At 47.5% G+C, this 24,684-nt stretch overlaps 1 protein-coding gene across 1 annotated transcript in view; it reads right to left on the reverse strand.

The window, feature by feature from the left end:
- Positions 1 to 4,417: 4,417 nt before the first annotated feature.
- The window catches only part of Stpg4 (sperm-tail PG-rich repeat containing 4), a 35,287-nt gene continuing 15,020 nt past the window's right edge, over positions 4,418 to 24,684 (reverse strand). The window contains exons 6-7 of the mRNA XM_052184808.1: positions 7,982 to 8,086; positions 4,418 to 4,534 (exon numbers count right to left, since the gene is read on the reverse strand). Coding sequence (XP_052040768.1) covers positions 4,418 to 4,534; positions 7,982 to 8,086 — 222 coding nt within the window. The remainder of the gene's footprint in view (positions 4,535 to 7,981; positions 8,087 to 24,684) is intronic.

Raw genomic sequence — 24,684 nt, forward strand, 5'->3', positions numbered from 1 at the left:
GTGTAGAGACTTTACCCTGTACTCTTACACTTTGGTGTATCTTTCAAACCAAAGTTCAGTATCTTACCTCCAGCTAATCCTCTGTCCTTCCTCCAAATAAGTAAACAAGGATACCAAGACCGTTCAGTAAGGAAATGGCGGACCTTCTAACAAACATGGCTGGGAAGACTGGATATCCACAGGCAAATGAATGAACCTGGACTCCTGCCTAAAACCATACTCAAAGTTAAGTAAGAATAATTATCGAAGACCTAAATGTAAGACCTAAATGTTAATAATCTAGAAGAAAAAGCAGGGGGAAAGCGTTAGGACACATATTCTGATGACTTCCTGGATGTGACAACAAAGATTCAGACAACAGGAAAAGAGACTATCTCATGAATATTTAAAAATCTGATGTAGAAGACATCATCAGCTGTGTAAAAAATTTTAAAAATACTCTATAATCCTCAGCTCTACTGGAATTCCCCAAAGAATTAGAAGTTGAGTTCCCAAAAGAGAGATATTTATACATTTGTATTCACAGAAGCTAAACCATGGAAGCAAAGTGTCCACACACAGATTGTATAACACACACACACACACACACACACACACACACACACAGTCATAGCTAAGTGACATCTAGCATGCTACAGACGAGGATGGAGAGCTGGAAATAGGACTGGTCACTCAGGCCCCCTGTGGTCCTTAGCCACAATGCTCATGCCTGCCAGTAGCCACTCGAGCAGGGTCTCCATCCAGACAGCAGGGCCAGCTGCTCACATCAGTGCTGTGACTTTTGACACCCTCTGCCTAATGAAGAGGAAACTTCACATGGGCACAGGGTGAGAGGTTTGCAGTCATGTGCCCTTTGGTCAGAGCCAACTCCACAGAGCAGCTGGAGGGAGGATGGTGGGGGGGGGCGGGGAGAGTTGCTCGGGCAAACCAGGGAAGCACTGGTCACAGAAGGAGGGAGGGAGACAGGAGTACAGTTGTTAAGACCCCCGGAGAGTAAATGCCCTCAGGAATGTAAGATGATTAAGATGGGGTGGGGACCATCCAGGAAGGTCTGTAGCTCTGTAGTTGTGGTGCCTACACAGAGCTCCCTATGTCAGACTCAGATGTGTCACATTATGCACAGGATGTTCTTAGCTGCTAACTAGCAGTGTTGGCTCTTAGAGCCAACCTCAGTGCTTTTTGGTTTTTTTCAAGACAGGGTTTCTCTGTGTGGCCCTGGCTGTGCTGGGACTCACTCTGCAAACCAGGCTGGCCTTAAGATCTGTCTGCCTCTGTGTTTTTTGTTTCTTTTTATTGTCTTCAAGCTCAGTGTCAAACCAGGTCTATCCATGCCCTCGTTCCTTATCTTAAAATTATCATACAGGAACTTTAGCCCCTTTGAAGAACAAAACTCCAGGGAGGCAGCAGCGGCAGCGGACGTCTGTAATCCCAGCACGAGGGAGGCAGGGGCAGGCAGCTTTCTGAGTTTGAGGCCAGCCTGGTCTACAAAGCAAGTTTCAGGACAGCCAGGGCTACACAGTGTGACTCTGTTTCAAAAAGAGAGAGAAGGAAAGGAAGGAAGGAAGGAAGGAAGGAAGGAAGGAAGGAAGGAAGGAAGGAAGGAAGGAAGGAAGGAAGGAAGGAGAGAGAGAGAGAGAGGGAGAGAGAGAGAGAGAGGGAGAGGAGAGAGAGAGAGAGAGAGAGAGAGAGAGAGAGAGAGAGAGAGAGAGAGAGAGAGAGAGAGAGAAGAAAGAGAAAGATAAAGAAGGGAAGGAAGTCACACAAACGAACAAAGCCCGAGCCTCCTGCCTCATCACTATGTTGTTCCCAGCAAGCAAGAAGCTCCCACTCCACAAGCCCAGGGTGGGAGGTGGAGCTTCCTCCCCAAAGGAGAAGACAGGAAGACCACGTCTTAGGGGCTCTAAATCCAGAGAGCAAATGTGCCGTTTTCACTTTTTAAACATAGCAAAGCAAAACGTTTTTTGTTTAAGCATTTGCCAAAACCCTGGACTATTCTTCTCGGAGGCCTAGGACCTCTGGTGACCCTCCTGGACCTGGGAAAGGACTTCCTGGAACGTGAGGCTCACTGTTCTACCTCTGACAGCTCTGCCCCTCCTGTGCCCTCTCCCCCTTGGTTCTTGCAGGGCCACTCTTCCTCTGCCCCCTCCCTCAGCAGATGTCCATCCCAGCCTTGGCCATCCTTGCCCCTGCCTTGCCGACTACCTTCCCCTTCCCTCCCTGCACAGCCTCTCCTCCTAGGACCCTTGGAGACTGGCCAGGCTTCCAATCTGCATGTGTTGGAGCTTGACTCTGCTGCCCTCTCCCTCCCCTGAACACGTGTGGCAGGTCACAGTCCTCGTCTGGACAGCAGCGGTGATCTGGCACGTTTCAGAGATGAGAGTTGGTCTTCACATTCCAGCTGTCACCTGTGTGAGGACAGTCTTGAAGCCTCAGACCCCAGGGACCTGCTGGAGACCTTGGTACAGCTTTCTAGGCTCCTTGTCAGGCCTGGTCTCCCTTAGGACCCCTCCAAATTCAATCCCATGATCCTTCATCTCTGTCCCAAGCCCCTCAACCAAGCACGGCACCCAGTAGATACTCAAGATTTCCATTGACTTGGAATCAGAAACTTAGTCACAGGAACTTAACGGGGACGGACGCTCACTAAGTGAGTTTGCTGTTGTATGCAAACATAAAGTTAGATGTCATCTGTTTTATGATATAAATGCCTGCATATATAAGGCATATCTGTGTAACTGGTATGGCCCATGCTTCTGGAGCCATGATGAGCAAAACATGATATTAAATCATTTGATGCAGTCAAGAGTGAACGTAGCAGGCCTGAGGATGCACGGGGCGTTCTTAGCTGCAACGGGTGTACCATGGTAGATGGGGGTGGGAGGGTTGTTGTGCATGTGTGTGATGCTCATGCATGTGTGTGCACCAGTGTGTGTGTACACACTGGCCAATGCCTGCATGTGAGGCTGTAGGTCAATTTTGAGTGTCTTCTATCAGTTTCCACAGCATCTTTTGAGACCGTCTCTTGCTGAAGCTGGAGGTTGCCAGTTTATCTAGACTAACTGGCTAGACCCCGGGTTCTGCCTGCCTGCGTCTTTCACCTCTGTCCCAGCACTGGGCGCACTGTCACGCTCAACAGCCGCATGGAGTCTCCACGCTAACCTACTGAGCCTATCCCATGATGGACTGCTTTACTGTGGACTCACCTTTGTTTTTTAAGTAGAAGGCATGCCCTCTAAAGTAATGATAAGTGAGCTAGGCTGAGCTTGCTGGTAAAACACATGCTTCTCATACACGGAGGCCTATGTGTAACTCCCAACACACATACACGGGCATGTACATGTGCAGACATATGGGTTAAACATATAGAAAATTATACATGGCAAAGGAAGGAGTAAAGCCATAGCACAATAATGGGATTTATTTATCAAGCATTTTGCCTGTACAATAGCTATAAGGTATCTATGGCTAAAATTCCTTCCGGAGGAGACACAGTGTCCCAGGTCCCAGAGACAAACCAAGACATAGTTCTAAAGTTTGTTCTGGGAAGCCAATGAGTTCCTGGACTCACTCTGGACAGAAAGGCACACGGATGCCCTTAGAGCAGTCACACGGGCCAGCCTTTCCCAGCCCCAACACCTCGAAGGTCCTCGTAGAGGCCATGTGCCAAGGCCAGAATTTCATGTGAGTGGCTGGGCAGCATGGCTGGCTGGATACTTGGTGAGAATCCCATGACCAGGCCCCTCCCTGTCTGAGAAATGATCAGCAGTCGACAAGCCTCGGTGTGACGGTCCCGCACATGGAGAAGGTGGTGACACTTTGGCTAAGAGAATAGTCCTGTAGGACAGTGACATACTTGCACACAACAGACAGGGTAATGGCTTTACGGGTGTCACCACAAACTTGTACCACAATGTCATTAGGCAGTAGAGCCTTTTTTGCTCCTTGGTATTTTCCAGAGACCCCTGTCAGATGAGTAGCCATCACTGGCCAGGATGTTAGCTGTCCTGTGATTGTGTAATGGTTGAGTACTTTTCAAGAAGTTGAAAAAGAGAAAGTACTACCTTTTGGGAGCCTGTCAGTTCTACCTATGGCTTGAGGCAGCCAGCCCATTGTCTTCAAGGGGACCTGGAGGCGTCATCAGTGTGATGGATCTGGAGAAGCCAGGGCCATGCAGCACATAGCCTAGACACCGGGGCCTTACACACTGCTACACGGCACAGCCTGGACCAGTCTCAGGGACAGCGATGCTCTTGGGTTAAGTGGAGCAACTGACTGTTCGGAGTGGGATCCTGTGTGGTGGTCGCCCACACAACTGCTCTTTCTCATTGGTCAAGCCCTGGGAGAAACAGGGAAGACCATTTCTGAACATAAGAACTTGTAAAAACTCAAGGTAGCTCTGCACCAATATTGTTTTATTTTAAAAGCCAATTGTGTTATTGAAGAAGAGGCTGTGTTCTCTACCCATTTTGGCGATGGTTGAAGACTGCCTAGGGAACTGTCTCGAAGATGTGTATGCTCCTGGGCCTGGTGTTTTCTGAAACAGACAAAAAAGATGGGGCTTGATGAGATGGACACCCTAAGTGCCTGTGTCCAGCTCCTAGATGAGCTGTGGCCGACACATTCCTGAGGAGACACATAAGGAACGTCTCGGGACCTGAAGAGGACATCACTTGGGAGTCACCTTGAGACTGCCAAGACAAGGGCAGGAAAGCCAGGGACTGCTGACCTCACCTGGGGGTGAGGGCTCATCACTCTCTCCTGAGACCTCAGAGCACAACTTCTTCAAGTGGCACTAGCCCAGGCAACCCTTGTCACAGAGGACGCCATCTTCCTCCTCACTCCTGGTCTACTGGTCTAGTCCCTGGTCTAGCAGCAAGTGGCTGGAGAGATGGGATTCTGCAACAACATGTCTAAGTCAAAAGCCCAAACTGCTTCCCATGAGGGAATGAGGTACATCTGAGCTCTTTCTGTGGGCTCCGTGAGCTCTCAAGTAGCATCGTTTGTGGGTATATGCACACGTGTATGGTTGTATATGCTCATGTGTATGGTTGTATATGCTCATGTGTGTGGTTGTATATGCTCATGTGTGTGGTTGTATATGCACACATGTATGGTTGTATATGCTCATGTGTATGGTTGTATATGCACACGTGTATGGTTGTATATGCTCATGTGTGTGGTTGTATATGCTCATGTGTGTGGTTGTATATGCTCATGTGTATGGTTGTATATGCACACGCGTATGGTTGTATATGCTCATGTGTGTGGTTGTATATGCTCATGTGTGTGGTTGTATATATTCATGTGTGTGGTTGTATATGCACACATGTATGGTTGTATATGCTCATGTGTGTGGTTGTATATGCACACGTGTATGGTTGTATATGCTCATGTGTGTGGTTGTATATTCATATGTGTATGGTTGTATATGATCATGTGTGTGGTTGTATATGCACATGTATGTGGTTGTAAGCCTCCTGACATGAGTCCTCTGTAAGAACAGCAAGAACTCTTAACCTGAACCATTTCTCTAGACTGAGTACCTTTTTTTTAAGATGAAGTTTCTCTGTGTTTTGTCTTGGAACTCACTCTGACCAGGCTGGCCTTGAACATAAAGATCTACCTGCCTCTGCCTCCCAAGTTCTGGGATTAAAAGCATGGGCCATCACCACCTGACCAGCCTGAGTGCTTGTTTTTTAGACATCATGTGTTTGCTTTGTTGAAATTCTAGAACAAAGCATTTTATCATGTAGTTGGCCAAAGTCTCACTTTAAAGCAAAACTGAATGTTCTTTCCTGAGACTGAGACTTCAGCTCTTGGTCATTGCTTCCCATGAGGGATGCACACACATTCTTGAAAGTGAAGAGAGCGCTTATCTTGGGCCCCTTGAGAGAGCATCATGGGAGCAGTTAAGGGCAGGGGTCCTGGCTTGGCGGTACATACTATAATCACAGCACTTAGGAGGAAGCAGGAAGATCAGGACCAAACCAGACTATACAGTAAGACCACGCCTTTGTCTTTAGGAACACAAGGAAGAAAGGGGCCCCAGAGGCATCTCAGTAGTCATGGGGACTTTCTAGGCAACGCTGAGGGCCTGCGCTGAGATCCCAGCACCCGCGGAACGAGGCAGTCGTGGCCGTGAATGTGCTCATGACTCCAGAGATAGAGGGACCTGTGGGGCTGGCTGGCTGCTTTCTCACCTGAAAATATGCAGGCAGGGAGGCTCTGTGCTTCAGAGGAATAAGGTAGGGAATGCTAGAGATGGGCGGACACCCAGCGCCATCCTCTGGCCTACATGCATGCACAGGCACACACATGCATACACACATGCATGCTCACATGCACTCTCTCATTCTCTCTCTCTCTCTCTCTCTCTCTCTCTCTCTCTCTCACACACACACACACACAGATAGAGAGAGAACAAGGAAGGAAGACGAGGACACCATGCTGACATGGGTTTCAGGACCCACCAGGCCTGGGTTTGAGTTCTCGTGCCAGGACCCAGTATGGCGCCAAGCCACCAATTTGTACTGTGGTTTTTCCTGGTAGGGGATGACTAAGACAATGCTCTGTCCGGTCCGCAGTGGCGCGTTGGCTCCATCACCGCCATCCACTGTTGCCGCTCCGCTCTGGACAGGCCTGCCCCTCCCCTGCTGTCCGTCCTCTCTACGGGAGGCCGTGGGTGGCTGCAGCGTCACCCTGAGTCTGGAGCAGAGCAGTCAGCCTGCTGATGACATGAGCTGCCTACAAAAGCTGCTTTTAAAGGCAGGATGTTTGCTTGGCCAAAAGCAAAGGAACAGCCTGGAAATCTAATCAAGTCCTGGCCACACGTCAAGGGAAGCGGAAGCCTTTATTAGTGCTATTAATGGGGCTGCAACGAGCACGCAGGCCTGGCAGGCAGAGATTGGGGGCGGCACACACACAAAACCACCCTCCGAAGGCTGGTGGCCGTGGCTCCGAGGACCCTCCAGCCCTAATTTCACTATCACCAGGTGACACTAAAACGTCCTCTAAGAGAAAGTGTCAACCCTGGAGAGTCCAGCCCACTCACTGGGTGCTGCCCTTTCTAGTAAAGCACTCATCTTCCCTGGAGTCTGGTTGTCAGGTGACAAGGCTGCCCATGAGCAGTTACTGCGGTTGGACTCCTAAAGCCCAAAAGCAGCGTACTCTTGGCTGTCCCCTAAAATCCTCACACCTCATAACATAACGAATATTCTAATTCCAAGGGCAATCTCTGGCCGATTGTGAACCACCATGTGGGTGCTGGGGATTAGAACCTAGGTCCTTCCGAAGAGCAGGTAGTGCTTTTAAACATATTTAAAAATATGTATGTACACAAATATACATATGTATGTATACACACATACATATATATACACACATTTGCACACACAAACATACATACACACGTTTTCTCTGTCTGTCTGTCTGTCTGTCTGTCTGTCTGTCTGTCTCTCTCTCTCTCTCTCTCTCTCTCTCTCTCACACACACACACACACACACACACACACACACACACAGAGGCTAGCTTCAAAGATCCACCTCCTCTGCCTCTCAAATGCTCAGAGGATTGAAGTCCAGCTACACCCAGGTCTGAAATGGTAGACTGCATTGTCAGGTAATGGTCCTATCTGCTTTAGGAACAATCTTTCCTCTTCAACCTTTGACTTCCTTTGACTCCAAGAAGCCACACGCACACACCCAGGATGGCAGTTCCAGGTGGCTGCCCAAAGAGCCAGGTCAGAGAACCCGTAGCTCTGTCAAGCAGCTACAGCCCGGCAGCCCAGGGTGGTCCCACCAGAGGCCTCCAGACGTGGGCACTCGTACATGTCACTGCATCAGCATACAACTCAGAACTCAGCGTACGTACATCAGCATACAGTGGCACCTTACAGGCCCCTCCTCCAGCTGCCCTCCCCCACCCACACAGGTGGAGTCCTAAGACTGCCCCTGTCCACAGTGTGTCTCTTAGAATACTTACTGAACTGACAGGCAAGAATCGGGGAACCTTCGATCGAAAACAAGACGTAACAGAGCCTGTTGGGGGTGCTTTCAAGTCATAGTCACCTGGGCCAGGGCCCTCATGCTGAAAAACATTTTTAAAAAGTAAAGGAATCTTTTATTTTCACTGTTTGATGTATTTTAAGGCATCATTTACCTTCTACGAATAAATACAGGAATCATTGATGTAATTGAAACGTCTTCTGAGTGTGAACTAAAACCATAAGAAACTGGCGTGGTAGCGGTGCTCTCTGCTTAGCTGCCCCAGGTATAATCACGAGAGGAGGGGAGGAGACCAGTCCCTGGGGGTCTTAATTAGGGTTTCTATTGCTGCCGTGAAACATCGTGACCAAAGCAACTTAGGGCAGAAGAGAGTTTATTTGGCTTCCATTTCCATCATTGAAGGAAGTCAGGACATGAACTCAAGCATGGCAGGAACCTGGAGGCAGAGTTGATGCAGAGGCCATGGAGGGTGCTGCCTACTGGCTTGCTCCCCATGGCTTGCCCAGCCTGCTTCTTATAGAACCCAGGACACCAGCCCAGGGATGGCCCCGCCCACTCTGCACTGGGCCCTCCCCCCTGATCACTAAGAAAATGCCCTCCAGTAGGATCTGATGGAGGCGCTTTCTCAACTGAGGTTCCCTCCTTCCAGATAACTCTAGTTTGTGTCAACTTGACATAAAACTAGACAGCATAATAGGCTATTGACACTTGGCCTCAGGGGAGGACAGAATTGCCACTGGCTTGAATCCCAGAACTTGGGGGTCAGCAGAAACCACAGGAAAATTTTCATGAACACCCCTCTGCCCGGCGGGGAGGCTTCCAGCTCTGCCCTCCTGGTGGTAACAGGGAGGACCTTACCCCTTCGGTCACTAGCAAGAGTAGCTTCTACCAGAGGGAGCTGTGGAAATGACAGCAAAAGATGAAGTTTGATCAGGACTGAGCTCAGAGCAGCCAAACGTGGGGAGGCCTCGGGTGGAGCCCAGCATGGCTAGGAATCCAGGCTGCTGAAAAGACTCCGCGTGCAGGGGCTCTGGGCATTTTTCTGAGTGCTGACCTTGAAGTTTGACTTATTTGGTCAAGACGTGGAGTGGCCAATGAGAGTGTGGAAATGGCAGGCCTTTAGTGACCCCTAGACTCCAGCTCAGAAGATGAGGCAGCTGGACCTGCCTGCGGAAGCCCCTCAGTGACCAGCGCCCGGAGCCTGAGTGCGCAGGTGCTCTGTCGAGTTGTGTCTCCACAACTCTTACACACTCCCCAGACTTACAGAGCCCATGAACTCATGCTGTGCCTGATTGTTAGGAATGGTGCGTGCTACCTCACATACAGCTCAAACATGTTTTAGTTCTGTGAATTCTGAATTTCCAGGCCCTCAGGATGGGACTTTACTTGGACACACTGAGGTCTTGTCACCCCAGTGTGTCCACTGTGGCTGGTGCTCTTTGCTGAAAAGGAGACATTTGGACATACACACATGCATGCACACCAGAGGGAGAAGATAAAACACCATATGAACACAAAAGGGGAGAAATATTTATAGCACGAGGGATGCCAAGACATCCCAGCAAATCCCACAACTAGGACAGAAGACAGACTGAAGGTCTCCTCACACTTAGAAGAAACCAGCAAAGCGACCGCTTGACCAAGGACTTCTGAAATCCCAGCTGTGCCATTCTTTGTGGCTTTAAAGCAGCCAAGAAAACAAAAACATAAGTGTTCCTCTAGTTAAATCTTTTGACCAACATACCATGTTCCAGGCAATGGGCTAGAATGTAGGTGGAAATGATTGTCTCCCAATATCTGGTTTCCCATTTGGGGGCATTAGAACAATGTTGGTTTGAGGACGTGTGTACCCAGGATAAAAACTCAGTCTCCTGACCTCTTGGGTCAACCACAAGAGTTACAGATTTTCAGGGTGAAAATCGGGAAGTAGCTGAGATGCGCAGTTTCAGGAACCATCGAGGGAAGATCACAGCATTTCTCCTGCCTCCCCCCCCCCCCCCCCCGCCAGCTGGCCTCATGCCCTCTGCCCTCTACAGCTATGAAAACGGAAGGCACGCTCAGCTGAGCAGCATAGAGGAGTCTAGCCTGAATTGCTCCCCAAAGGGCCTTTTACAGCATTAAAGCAAATCCCCACCTTCTTTAAAGTACTGTTACTTAGAGCCACTGTTTCAGACGGGCAGTGGTGCACACCTTCAATGCCAGCACTCAGGAGGCAGAGGCAGGCGGATCTCTGAGTTCGCGGCCAGCCTGACCTACAGAGTGAGTTCCAGGATCGCTAGAGTTACACAGAGAAACCCTGTCTCGACAAAACAACAAATACAAAACAACAACAACAACAACAACAAACCACTGCTGTTCCATTAGGAGAACTGCGTCCTAGTTGGCAAGAAAAACATACATTGTTTTCATGGCTTATATTTTAGTGGGGAACGTCAGAAAAATATAAAATATTATATGTACTGTACATGTCACCCAAAGGGATGGATGTGATGAGAGGGCAAACTGACACAGTCCCCGGGTCCCGAGAAGTCCTCTGGAAAGCTGCACCTGAGCTGGGATGGACAGGAGGAAGAGGAGGCATTTGCAAGGCAAGACAGCTGGAGGAAGGATCCGTGCTGGAGCAGAGAGAGAGGCGGTCACTGCAGGCCAGAAGGCACAGGGCCTGGAGACACGCCCAGAGAAGCCACACTGCTGTCCCAGCTCTGGGGAGGACTGCTGAGCTGCAAAGGTAAATGAAAATGGCGCCTGGCAGGCACTGATGGGGCTCACGGAGAAGTCCAGACAGCACTGACTGCGGGGCTCACGGAGAAGTCCAGACAGCACTGACTGCGGGGCTCACGGAGAAGTCCAGACAGCACTGGCTGCGTCCTGGCTCCTCTCTTTTGAAGAAATTATTCAACAAAGTTTTGAGTTTTTACGAGAGCCCACAGCTGAAAGTGGGCTTTTAAAAACTTTTTAAAAGAGATGTTGAATATTTAAAAAGATTAAGCCGGGCGGTGGTGGCGCACGCCTTTAATCCCAGCACTTGGGAGGCAGAGGCAGGTGGATTTCTGAGTTCGAGGCCAGCCTGGTCTACAGAGTGAGCTCCAGGACAGCCAGGGCTACACAGAGAAACCCTGTCTTGAAAAAAACCAACCCCCCCCCAAAAAAAAGAAAGAAAAAGAAAACGCCTCCAAAATCAAGTAGGGCAGTTTCCCACTCAGCAGTTAACGAGTTAGAGCCCAGTCCATGTGGGTGACGCCATCTCTGGGCTGGTGGTCCTGGGTTCTATAAGAAGCAGGCTGAGCAAGCCACGAGGAGCAAGCCAGTAGGCAGCACCCTCCATGGCCTCTGCACCAGCTCTGCCCCCAGGTTCCTGCCCTTGCTGCTTTGGGTGATGCTATGGTGTTTCATCACAGCAAGAGTGGGTCTAAGAACCTGGTTTCTACACCGTCTATGCAGTCTGTGGTGTTTAGTTACAGCACTAGAAAACAGACTAAGACACTAATTGACCTTTACATTATTTTATATTATTTTGTTTTTTGCTCAGGCTAATTTGGATTGGGTTTTTATTACTTGCAATGGAAAAAGTCCTATTTTCACTTCTTCATCTTTTCTCTCCATTGTAGTCAGACGCTGCTGTGCGTTTTGTCTGTCTCAGGAAACGCTCTGCTCACAGCTGCACAGTGAAATGCCACTGCTGGTGCCAACACCATTGGAAAAGTTCCACAGACTGGCTTTTTGGTTTTTGTTTGTTTGTTTTTATTTGTTTTTAAGAAAGCAATTGCCAGGATAGGCAACATATCTTTGAATCCTAGGAGATCTGTGACTATATTTGAAGCATATTTTCCAAACTGTGCTATCCACAAGTGCGGCTCCTCAGTGAGGACCCGAGTAGGGATCTGCTGTAACCAGCCTAATTTCCACGTTCCATCCAAGCAAAAATCAATTTTCTGCTTCATTCCATACAACCATGGTTATTAATTACTCTCTGTTCCGGTGGAATCTCAAGCTGCCAGCTTAGTTTTCAATCAAACTTATTCCTGAAGTCCAGGAACCACTGGCCTGAGCCTGCTCTCTTTAACATGGAGGACACCGCAGTGATCCTCACACCCAGGAGCTTTCTCCCAAATGTGATCAAAACAGAAAACACAGCCGGTCCCCTGTGTCTGCTCCATCTGTCTGGTTAGCCCTGCCCTTCCATACTCTGCATAAGTGTCAGCTGTTAGTAATACCAAACGACTGGACACTGTTTTTACATCAAATAAGGAAAACATGCTCATTTGATATCAGATTTGTTTCCACTAACAAGAAGTCATTTATCTTCAAAAACTGTTGTGAGAAATCATAAGGCATTAGAAAAAAATTAACCACCTCACCAGGTCACAGCACATCACAAAGCCAGTGAAAGCAATTTCACTCATATTTCCTGTTTTTTCATATACATGATCTCAACCAAATTAACCACAATTTATATTTATTATTTGCATATTGCATTTTTCCTTTATAAAAAAGTTTATTTCTTTATTTAATGTGTGTACATGTGCTTGGGTGTGTGTGCACCACATGTAGGAAGCCTAGGAGAGGGCTATGTGGGTACTCGGAACCAAACTCTGGTCCTCTCTGGAAGAGCAGCCAGAACTCTTAACTGCCAAGACATCATCTCTCCAGGCCTGCCCATTCATTCCATTCATCCATCCATCCATCCACCCAGCCACCTATCCACCCACCTATCCACCCACCCACCCATCCACCCATCCACACATCCACCCATCCATCCACCCATCCATCCATCCACCCACCCACCTATCCACCCACCCATCCATCCATCCATCCACCCATCCATCCACCCATCCATCCATCCACCCACCCACCTATCCACCCACCCATCCATTCATCCATCCACCCACCCACCCACCCATCCATCCACCCACCCACCTATCCACCCACCCATCCATCCATCCATCCACCCACCCATCCACCCACCCATCCATCCACCCACCCACCTATCCACCCACCCATCCATCCATCCACCCACCCATCCATCCACCCATCCACCTATCCACCCATCCATCCATCCATCCACCCATCCACCCATCCATCCATCCATCCATCCATCCACCCACCCATCCACCCATCCATCCACCCATCCATCCATCCACCCACCCATCCATCCATCCATCCACACACCCACCCATCCATCCATCCACCCACCCACCTATCCACCCACCCATCCATCCACCCATCCACCTATCCACCCATCCATCCACCCACCTATCCACCCACCCATCCATCCATCCATCCATCCACCCACCCATCCACCCATCCATCCATCCACCCACCCATCCATCCATCCACCCATCCACCCACCCATCCACCCATCCATCCATTCATCCATCCATCCATCCATTCACCCACCCATCCACCCATCCATCCATCCATCCATCCACCCATCCATCCACCCACCCATCCACCCATCCATCCATTCATCCATCCATTCACCCACCCATCCACCCATCCACCCATCCATCCATCCATCCACCCACCCATCCATCCATCCATCCATCCATCTACCCATACATCCATCCATCCACCCACCCATCCACCCACCCATCCACCCATCCATCCATCCATCCACCCACCCATCCACCCATCCACCCACCCATCCATCCACCCACCCATCCACCCACCCATCCACCCACCCATCCATCCATCCATCCACCCATCCATCCATCCATCCACCCACCCATCCACCCATCCACCCACCCATCCATCCACCCACCCATCCACCCACCCATCCACTCATTCAGAGACAGGGTCCTATTATGCTGCTTTTGCTGGCCTAGCATGTACGATGTAGAACAGGCTGGCTTTGAATTTATGGAGATCCATCTGCCTCTGCCTACTGAATGCTGGGATTGCTGTCTGCTGCATTTTTAACTGTTCTATTAAATCATCAAAATGTGAAGTGCCATTTTATATTTTCAATAATCATTGTAGTGACTGTAAATGGTCCTTTGGGTGGATACGTAAGATTCTTTAAAGATGGTTTTCTTTCTTCTGGCAACTAGATGATGATGATGATGATGATGATGATGATGATGATGACGATGTATTTGTTCTTTGGTTTTGGTTTTCATTTTTATTTAGTTGTGAGATGAGGTCTTACGTAGCTTAAGATGTCCTAAGGCTTTTGATGTCCTCAGTGCTTGCCTGAAATCCTGATATTCTGCCTCCACCTCCCAGGAGCTGAGACAGCAGGTGTGAGCCTTCATGAGCCATCAGGCCTGGCTCCTTTGAAGATACACTTGTCTGCCTGGCTGTTTCTGGGCATGAGAGGAGGATTGTGTCAACACAGTTAGTGAGGTTGCTTTGCTTTGGTGCCGGGGATCAAACCCAAGGCTTTCCACATGCAAAGCGACGGCCCTGCCGTTGAACCGACACCTGCCTCTCTCAGGTTTCTGTGTGTTTGTGGGTAGGTGTGCATGTCTGGGACTGTGCCCATGTACACAGGCATTTCTAGCCCCGCCCCCGCAGGCACCAGGAACACTGGCATGTTTGGGGCTGCATTTTTGCATGTTGGTGGTGTTTCTGCGTTGTTTGGTGGGGTCTCACTCTGTACCCCTACTTGCAACTTGCTGTGTGGATCAGTGTGGCCTCCAGCTCACTGTGTAGTCAGGGACCGGCCTGGACCTTGGATCCCCTGCCTCATGTGTACAGGTGGAACACCAATGCTCATAAAATAATAAATAAATCCAAGAACACCAATGCACGTAAAATAATAAATAAATCTTGTAAGAAAGTAATAAAATTGTAAATCATCAATAGCTGTACAACCTTACATTTATAATTTGAGTTTAAAAATCATTTTCCAGCCAAACTTCCAAATACTCCTCCTGAGAAACCCCTACACTTTGGGAACAAAATATAATCATTTACCTACTGAATCCCCCAATATAGAACAAGAAGTCTATAACAGGTACATGTGTGCATACATGTGTGACTGTGAGTATGTGTGTTTGTGTGTGCCTGTTCTAGTATCTGTATCTGTTCATGTCTCTGTGTACCTTTTTGTATGTCTGTGTGTGTCTGTCTGTCTATTTATGTGTGTGTTTGTATGTGTGTGTTTGTGTATGTCTGTGTGTTTCTATGTCAATGTGTGTCTATGTGTGTGTATATGTGAGTGCTTGTGTGTGTCTGTGTCTCTTTGTGTGTGTCTATGTTTGTGTTTGAATGCCAATGTGTGTGTTGGTGTGTGTTTATATGTCAATTTGTGTGTCTGTGTGTGTGTGTGCGCGCGCGCGCATGCGCACACGTGCGCATTGCTAGTATCTGTATTTCTGTGTGTCTATGTGTGTTTGTGTGTGTATGTATGTATGTCTGTGTGTGTCTGTATGTGTGTTTGTACATGTCTGTGTGGGTGTTTTGTGTGTCTGTGTGTGTGTCTGTGTCTCTATGTGTGTGTCTCTGTGTTTGTATGTCAATGTGTTTTTCTGTGTGTGTGTCTGTGTCTCTGTGTGTGGGTCTGTGTCTCTGTGTGTTTGTATGTCAATGTGTGTGTCTGTGTATGCCTATGCTAGTATCTGTATATGTGTGTGTGTGTGTGTGTGTGTGTGTATGTATGTGTGTGTTTATGTGTCTGTGTTTGTGCATGTCTGTGTGGGTGTTTTGTGTGTCTCTGTGTGTGTCTGTGTCTCTATGTGTGTGTCTCTGTGTGTGTTTGTATGTCAATGTGTGTTTCTCTGTGTGTGTCTGTGTGTATATGTATGTGTGTGTTTATGTGTCTGTGTTTGTGCATGTCTGTGTGGGTGTTTTGTGTGTCTGTGTGGGTGTCTGTGTCTCTATGTGTGTGTCTCTGTGTGTGTTTGTATGTCAGTGTGTGTTTCTGTGTGTGTGTCTGTGTCTCTGTGTGTGGGTCTGTGTCTCTGTGTATTTGTATGTCAATGTGTGCGTCTGTGTATGCCTATGCTAGTATCTGTGTATGTCTGTGTGTGTGTGTATATGTCTGTGTGTGTTTATGTGTCTGTGTGTGTGTGTCTCTGTGTGTGTGTGTCTCTGTGTGTGTTTGTATGTCTGTCTATCTGTGTGTGTGTACACACACAAGTACATCTATTATATGAGCACAGTGAAAATGACTTCAGGATGGGAGGACTTTGGTTTTCAAGTTAAAGGTCAATTTGCTTTTTGTTTTCTTTTCAACTTCCTCCCTTCCCCCTCCCCCTCCCTTCCCTCTCCCCTCACCCCTCCCTTTCCTTCCTTGCTTCCATTCTTTTTCTCTTTGGGACTGGATGTTGAACCCAGGGTCCCAGGCACTCTAGGCACGTATTCTACCACTGAACTACACACCAAGCCTCATTAATTTTTTTTGGTGGGGAGGGGTTGAGACAGGGTTTCTCTGTGTAGCCCTGGCTGTCCTGGAACTCACTCTGTAGACCAGGCTGGCCTCAAACTCAGAAATCCACCTGCCTCTGCCTCCTAAGTGCTGAGATTAAAGGCGTGCGCCGCCACTGCCCAGCTTATATATATATATATACATGTATATATGTATATACATATATACATATATCTTCATATATATATGTATATATATCTTCATATAATGTATATATATCTTCATATATATGTATATATGTCTTCATATATATGTATATATATCTTCATATATATGTATATATATCTTCATATATATATATGTATATATCTTCATATAATGTATATATATCTTCATATATATATTCATATATATATATATATCTTCATATATATATATATCTTCATAAGAAAGAGGACGGTGGCCTGAGGTAGGGGAGGCAATCATTAGGAGGCAGAGGGGACCAGGAGGACAAGGGGATGCACTGGTTAAGGTCATTCTGTGCATGTGTGAGACTATCATAATGAATCATCTGTTATTAATATGTGCTAATTAAAACATTTTAGGGGCTGGAGGGATTGCTCAGGGATTAGGAACACTGGCTGCTTTTTCAGAGGACCTGGGTTCTAATTCTGTCACCCATATGAAAGTTCACAACTGTCTGTAACTCCAGTGCTAGGTGATCCCAGTGCTAGATGATCTCAGTGCTAGGTGATCCCAGGACAGCTAGGTGCTGCACACATGTGGTACACAGATACATTCAGGCAAAACATCCATAAACATAAAATTAAAGCTGGAAAAAAATTAAACATTTTAAAAACTGTGCATCAATGTGTGTGTGTGTGTTTTAAAAATATTGCATGAAGGGCATAGATTATCCACTAAAGGCATTTTGTTATTCCTGATTTTGAACTTAAAATTGTGGGTTCATTTTATTTAAGATTTGTATTAGTTTGGGTTCTCTAGAGTCACAGAACGTACGGATAGTCTTTATATAGTTAGGGAATTTGTCGATGACTTGCAGTCTGTAGTCTAACTCCCAGCAATGGTCAGCAGCAGCTTGGATGGAAGTCCAAGGATCTAGCAGTTGCTCAGTCCCAAGGCAAGCAGGCAAGGAAGAGTGAGTAAATCATTCTTCTTCCAATGTCCTTATATATCTCCAACAGAGGGTGTGGCTCAGATTACAGGTGTGTGGGTCTCCAGCAGAGGGTGTGGCCCAGATTAAAGGCGTGTGCCTCCATGCCTTTAATCCCAGATGATCTTGAACTTGGAGATCTCCTTGTCTTAATCTTCTGAAATTCATAGGCACTAAGCTTCAAGATCTCCATGCCAAGATCCAGGTCAGAAAGTTATACCTCTGAGCCTCCAGATTAGGACCATAGGTGAGCCTTCCAATTCTAGTCTGTAGTTCATTCCAGATATAGTCAAGTTGACAACCAGGAATAGCCACTACAAGATTGAAAGCATTTGAACTCTGTTACATGTTTCTGAGGCACAAGATCTTTTGGGCTTTGCAAACAGTCCTAGAAGTTGACTGGACATGTACGTGACAGAAAACAAAAGAATTATAAAGGAAGAAAGGTCTAAGATGCACGGTGCCTGAGGTAACAGATGGCCAGTGTGGAGGAGGAAGAAACTGGAATAAAATATTAAGAAATAAAACTCGTCTAGCAATGTTAGAGAAATGGATTCAAACACACTGTAAAATGTATTCACGAATGCACAATAATAACAATAAATAAGCTCGCCATTATATATTTAAAAAAATAAAATCATGCAAAATAATCTACTCTGCTTCTCACAGTCATCAGTTTTCTTTACTAGTAGGCTGGGTGTCTATAACGCAAACCCAATAGACAAACTCCACTGGGCTCCAGAGCGGGAGGTGGAGGACAGGTGCCCGTGCACATAGTATAGCTAACTTTGTTCTGGAGAAGGGGACCCGGCCAGTGCTCGTCTGTACCGGACGCCTGAGATCCACAGGTCAGATTTCTGGTGACTGCAGGTTTCACACACGCAGCACGGTGGCAGCTTGTGCTGAGTCAGCGTCAACAGGCTCATGTGGCACTGTGACCTTACCACAAACCCAAAATGCACTTCAGAGGAATTGGAGTTAAATGTTTGTCACTAGACATAGAGGTGCGTGTCTTTAATACCAGCATTCAGGAGGCAGAAGCAGGTAGATTTCTGAGTTTGAGGCCAGCCGGGTCTACATATCAGGCCAACCCCAAGACTACATAAAGAGATCTTGTTTTTAAAAAAAGAATTAAAATTAAAATTTAGAAGAAAATTAAAGAACATCTAAAGCAAAACTTAAATTTAAATTTGTTGTTTAAAAAAAGAGAAAAAAATTACAGGTTTCACTTCTCTATTTGATACATTTGAGCACTGTGTGACAAACCAGGTGTGTGGGGGGAAGGCTAGTACATTTTTTTATTCCCTGGGTTCCTGGACTGGAACATGATAGCAAACCACCCAATTTGCTGACAACAAAATTTTGTATTTTGACCTTTTGTATAAATAAAACCAAAGAATAAAGTCAAAATCCCTGAAAAACTTTTAAAAGATGTGCAAAACACTTTTTAAATAGTGATGGTGACTCCGGATTCAACAAGGGACTTTCTCCAGTCTGCAGCCTGCGCGTCTTCCCAAAGCTGTGGTGGTTTGGATGAGGATGGGCTCAATAGACTCTTATAGTGAGTGCTTGGTCACCTGGGAGTGGTGATCCTTCGGAGGAATAGAAGGGTTAGGAGGTGTGACCTTATCCCAAAACATTTGTCACGGGGATGAGGGGGAGGTGGGGGTGCGGGTGGGCTTTAAGGTTCTTGATTTGTTTGTTTGTTTGTTGGATTTGGTTTTTTCGAGAGAGGGTTTCTCTGTGTAGCCCTGGCTGTCCTGGAACTCACTCTGTAGACCAGGCTGGCCTCAAACTCAGAAATCCGCCTGCTTCTGCCTCCCAAGCACTGGGATTAAAGGCGTGCGCCACCACTGCTCAGCAGGCTTTAAGGTTTTAAAAGCCCAAGCCAGGCCCAGGGTCTGTCCTTCTCTGTCTCTGTCTCTGTCTCTGTCTCTGTCTCTGTCTCTGACTCTGACTCTGACTCTGACTCTGACTCTGACTCTGACTCCTGACTCTGACTCTGACTCTGACTCTGACTCTGACTCTGACTCTGACTCTGTCTCTGTCTCTGTCTCTGTCTCTCTGTCTCTGTCTCTGACTCTGACTCTGACTCTGTCTCTGTCTGTCTCTGTCTCTGACTCTGTCTCTGTCTCTGACTCTGACTCTGTCTCTGTCTCTATCTCTGACTCTGTCTCTGTCTCTGACTCTGTCTCTGTCTCTTGACTCTGTCTCTGTCTCTGACTCTGTCTCTGTCTCTGACTCTGACTCTGTCTCTGTCTCTGACTCTCTGTCTCTGTCTCTGACTCTGTCTCTGTCTCTGTCTCTGACTCTGTCTCTAACTCTGTCTCTGACTCTGTCTCTGTCTCTGACTCTGTCTCTGACTCTGTCTCTGTCTCTGTCTCTGACTCTGACTCTGTCTCTGTCTCTGACTCTGTCTCTGTCTCTGACTCTGTCTCTGTCTCTCTCCCTGCCTCCATGCCGGCATCATTCCCTACTATGATGACAATGGACTAACCCTATTGGGTTTGGCAAGCCAGCCCCAAATTAAATGCTTTCTTTCCTAAGAGCTGCACTGGTCATGGTGTCTCCTCACAGTGATAGACCAGTGACTAAGGCAAAAGACAAGAATGCAAAGCAGGCGCGGTGAGGAACTTGGGAGGTGGAGGTAGGGGGCAGGGCTCGGGGGTCATCAGCTACATCAAAAGGTGAAGGCCAGCCTGAGGCTACATGAAAATGTGTCCCCAAACTTAACACAGACCTCTCTTCAGTCACATCCGCACACACCACTGCTGGTGGGTTGAAGTGTCAGTGACTGCTCTTCCAGAGGTCCTGAGTTCAATTCCCAGCAACCACATGGTGGCTCACAACCATCTCTAATGGAATCTGATGTTCTCTTCTGGTGTGCCTGAAGACAGCTACAGTGTGCTCATATAGATAATAAATAAAACTTAAAAAATAAAATAAAATATCAAAGTACTTAGAGATATATTTAGGAAAACTTCAAGTTTTTTTTTTTTTTAATTTGGTGTTTTGTTTTTCCTAAGGTCAAAACTAGGCTTGGAAGTGGGGTGGGGTGGGTTTGGGGGTGCACACTTATAACTCTGGAACTGGAAGGGGTGGGGCGAATTTATGCCAGATTGGGCCACAGAGCAAAACCCCATTTCAGAAATAAAATCTAATTCCCAAACACCAAGATGTGGGCTGGTGAGACGTCTTGAGGAGAATTGTCTCCACAGAATCCTGAACACTTGGTTTAAACCTGGGACCCATATGGACAGGAACTGAGAACTCTCAAAAGTTGTCCTTTTATCCACGGGTGGACCACGGTGTTCCTGTGCCTGTATTTACACACAAATAAAAAATATTTGAAAAAACTCACTATGCTACCATAAAATTTCAGAAAAACTGAAATTCATATTCATTTACCTTTACGCTCGTGTCTTTACCAAGCTTTTGAGTTTGGCCTGGATGGCTTTGCAGGTGTTTTACACCGCCACTCACCTGCCAGCCTGAGTACCTGCTCCTGCACATGTGGCCTGACCTCTGACCTCTACACATGCATGCATGTGTGCGCACACACATGCTCATGCACAAACACACACACACAAATCAATGTAAAATTTTGTTTTTAATTTATGAGAATGTGAATTTAATAAATACAGTTTGGGAAAAAAATTGTAGCAAAAACCTTCTAATAAACAGCGAACCTGTAGCACAGCACCTCTCCAATTTCATTGCCCGGGGCACAGTTTTGTTTCCTTTTCTAAGAGCGTGTGGCACATAGCGCAGAGAGGTGCGTGCACAGTTTCATTGGCACAGCACTTTGCCAGCCCGTCTCATGACTCACAGGGAAACAGATTCACACGTGTCATCTAGAGAACCTAAAACAGGCCTCTTAACTCTTCACTGTCGGGCAGCGCTGTGGGTCTGTGGAGGTCGGGCAGCGCTGTGGGTCTGTGGAGGTGGGGCAGCGCTGTGGGTCTGTGGAGGTGGGGCAGCGCTGTGGGTCTGTGGAGGTCGGGCAGCGCTGTGGGTCTGTGGAGGTCGGGCAGCGCTGTGGGTCTGTGGAGGTCGGGCAGCGCTGTGGGTCTGTGGAGGTCGGGCAGCGCTGTGGGTCTGTGGAGGTCGGGCAGCGCTGTGGGTCTGACCTCTGTTCCCAGTGACCATGGCGTCTTAAATCATCCATCAGTTGTTGACAAGAGTAGCGTGGTCCTCGCAGAGCTGAGTGACAGCCATCTGCACAGCCTTTGCTTTGCCTGCAGTTAAGAGGTGCCTTGTCTTCACTTGTGCAAGATGCTGTACTGTTCTCTCCCCCAGGATGCCCAGTGTTCTCCATCTCCTCTCCTTACACGCAGGCCCCCACGAGATCTCTACTTTTATTCTCAATATAAATTGGTTTCTTGTCCAACCAAGCAGCTGTGACGTGGTTCCCCGTGACTTGGACCCTGGGACACCTTGCGGCTCTTTTGGACCCCACGCCTTCATCTGGGACATGCTCACTTGTGTTGCTGTAGTTTGTCACTTGTATCATCTTTAAAAAGGACATTTGGGAGGTTGTTTTATGTGGGCTTTTTTCTTCATGTTTGAAGTATTTCGTGGGGGTCAGAGGACAGCCTAGGTATTGATCCTCGCCTTCTGTGCTGCACACAAGTTAAAGTCATCTGAGAGAAGGGAACATCAGTGAAGAAAAACCATAATAAGCCTGGTAGCGATGGTACAAGAGACGGGGACTCTCTGAGTTCAAGGCCAGCCTGGTCCTCAGAAAGTTCCAGGACAGCCAGGACAACACAGAGAAACACCACATCTACAACAAAACCAAACCAAACAAAAGAAAGCCTGCTGAGCGAGCCAGTGAGCAGCACCTTCCACAGCCTCCGCTCCTGCCTCCAGGTCCCTGCTGTTGGAGTTCTTGTCCTGATTTCCTTCAGTGAGGACAACAGCAGTGTGGAAGTGTAAGCCACACAAGCCCTTCCTCCCCAGACCGCTCTGGTCACAGCGTGTCATCGCAGCAGCAGCAGAAACTCTAAGACACTTTCACTGCCCCGAATGCCAACCTAAGCGACTCACAGGCTTCTGTGGATTCTTGTCTCTACCCCACATCTTGCCTTAGAAGCACCAGAATTAAAGATATCCACTACTGTGCCCAGTCTTACGTGGGTACTGGGGATGTGAACTCAGGTCCTCAGGCTTTCGTAGCAAGTGCTCTACCCACTGTGCCACCCTCTCAGCCCTACTGTGTTGGAAAATATTTTTATTCCATTTTCACAGTTGATTGCTAGTTGGGCTGGACATAGACTCCTAGGTTGAAAATATCTTTCTCACCTCACTGATAATAATTCTATTACTAGGAGAATCGTCCTCTGCTGTTCGTGGAATTCCATCTGACTTAATTTTCCATGCTGTGCATTTCCGTCCCCTGTGCCTGAGAGAAACCTGTGCATGCGGCTGGGCTATACTGTCATCAGCCAACTCCACAGCAACGCAGGACCCCTTCCTGGGGTCAGTGTGTGGTTCTCTTTCCTCTGGATTTACAGAGATTCTTCTATAGGAGAAACTCCATTACTCTTTAAGTTGTTTTTCTTTCTTTCTGGGGTTGGTGGGGTAAAGGGCCCTGAGTGTTGACTCCAGGTCCCCTCACAAGCTGGGCGAGTTCCCTGCCACTGCCCGTCTTTATGTCTTGTCTCATACATCCTTTCTATGAACCCAGGCCACTCTTGAACTCCTGAACTCAAGCAATTCTCTTGGGAGCCTCTGCCTCCCCAAGTGACCGGTACTACACAGCTATACCAACTGCACAATATTTTGCCCAAGGGGCAGCTGTTCAGTGGTCAGCATCCTATATGAAGAGGAGCGGAGGCTCCAGATCAATTCCCTCTGTACAGTTCTAATCCTGTGCCGAGCTTCCCTCTAGTACAAAGGGAGCAGATGGACATGACAGCAGCTAGGGCACTGTGGCCACTGCTCTGTGGTCCCAGAGCAGCTGCTGTCACCTGAAACCATGTCACGCCTTAGGCAGCCCATTTACGTTCTTAGGGTCATTATGAGGGGAGTGCAAATCTTAATTCTTCCTTTAATGGCCGTGTGACTTTAGGCGATTATTTTCCACTCATTGTCTTCCCAAATAAAGATAGGCATATGCTATACCTCACATGGCGAGGATAAACGGGACCATCTATGCCCAATACGGAATACTGTGTCTACAGCCAGATCCTGTATTACCCTTGCACAGGTAGCTCATGAGTGCCCGCAGGCCCGAGTCCCTAACTATAAATATCATGTCAAGTTATAACAAAATTAAAGAGAATGACAAAGCCAGAAACATGCATTTCTCAGAAAAGAAAATGGATTATAATGGCCTAAGTATAGGAGTTAGTACATCTATCTGGCAAAGTAATTCTTTGTCTTTCCTAAGGGACAGGAAGTCCCAAATCTGCGAGTTGCTCTTATTCAGAAGAAGGGAATCAATGAGGTGGCATCTGAGGAGACACCAGGTCTGGGACCTCCCCAAAAGAAACATTCCAGAATGTTGGCAACAAATGTTAGTCAAGTGTCTCCTGCTACTTCACACATTCATGGGACTTGGAGACATTGTGTCTCTGTGCCTCATTTTAGTAGATGTGAGGTCTCCAAAAAGGAGCCACCTTTAAGTTTAGGAGGAGACCAGTGTGTCCTACCAAGATGGCGGTATGCAGCAAGACATGGCCAAGGAATGTTCCAGAAAGAGCATGCATGAAGCTAGAAAGCATTAGTTTAGACTACAGGAGAACAATAGAATGTTCTGGGCAGGGTGGGGACGCCTCTCCAGAGAAACTGATGGCTCATCTGAGACCTTTGAGCATTACCGCAAGAATTTCCTGAGAATCTGGGCCTTTAACATGCTAAACAAAATAAAAGCCATTATCGACGTCAAGAAAATGAAAAGTTCCAGAAGCATGTGGCTTGACAGGGAGCAAAATCAAAACGCATCAAATGTCATTATATACATTAACATTAAAAACTGGTACCGCTGGGCGGTGGTGGCGCACACCTGTAATCCCAGCACTCAGGAGGCAGAGGCAGGCGGATTTCTGAGTTCGAGGCCATCCTGGTCTACAGAGTGAGTTCCAGGACACCCAGGGCTATACAGAGAAACCCTGTCTCCCTAAAACCAAAAAAAAAAAAAAAAAAAAAAAAAAAAAAACCAGTTAAAAAACTGGTACCATTATTGAATGGT

This window comes from Apodemus sylvaticus, chromosome 6 (genome assembly GCF_947179515.1).
Source record: "Apodemus sylvaticus chromosome 6, mApoSyl1.1, whole genome shotgun sequence".
Lineage (NCBI taxonomy): Eukaryota > Metazoa > Chordata > Mammalia > Rodentia > Muridae > Apodemus > Apodemus sylvaticus.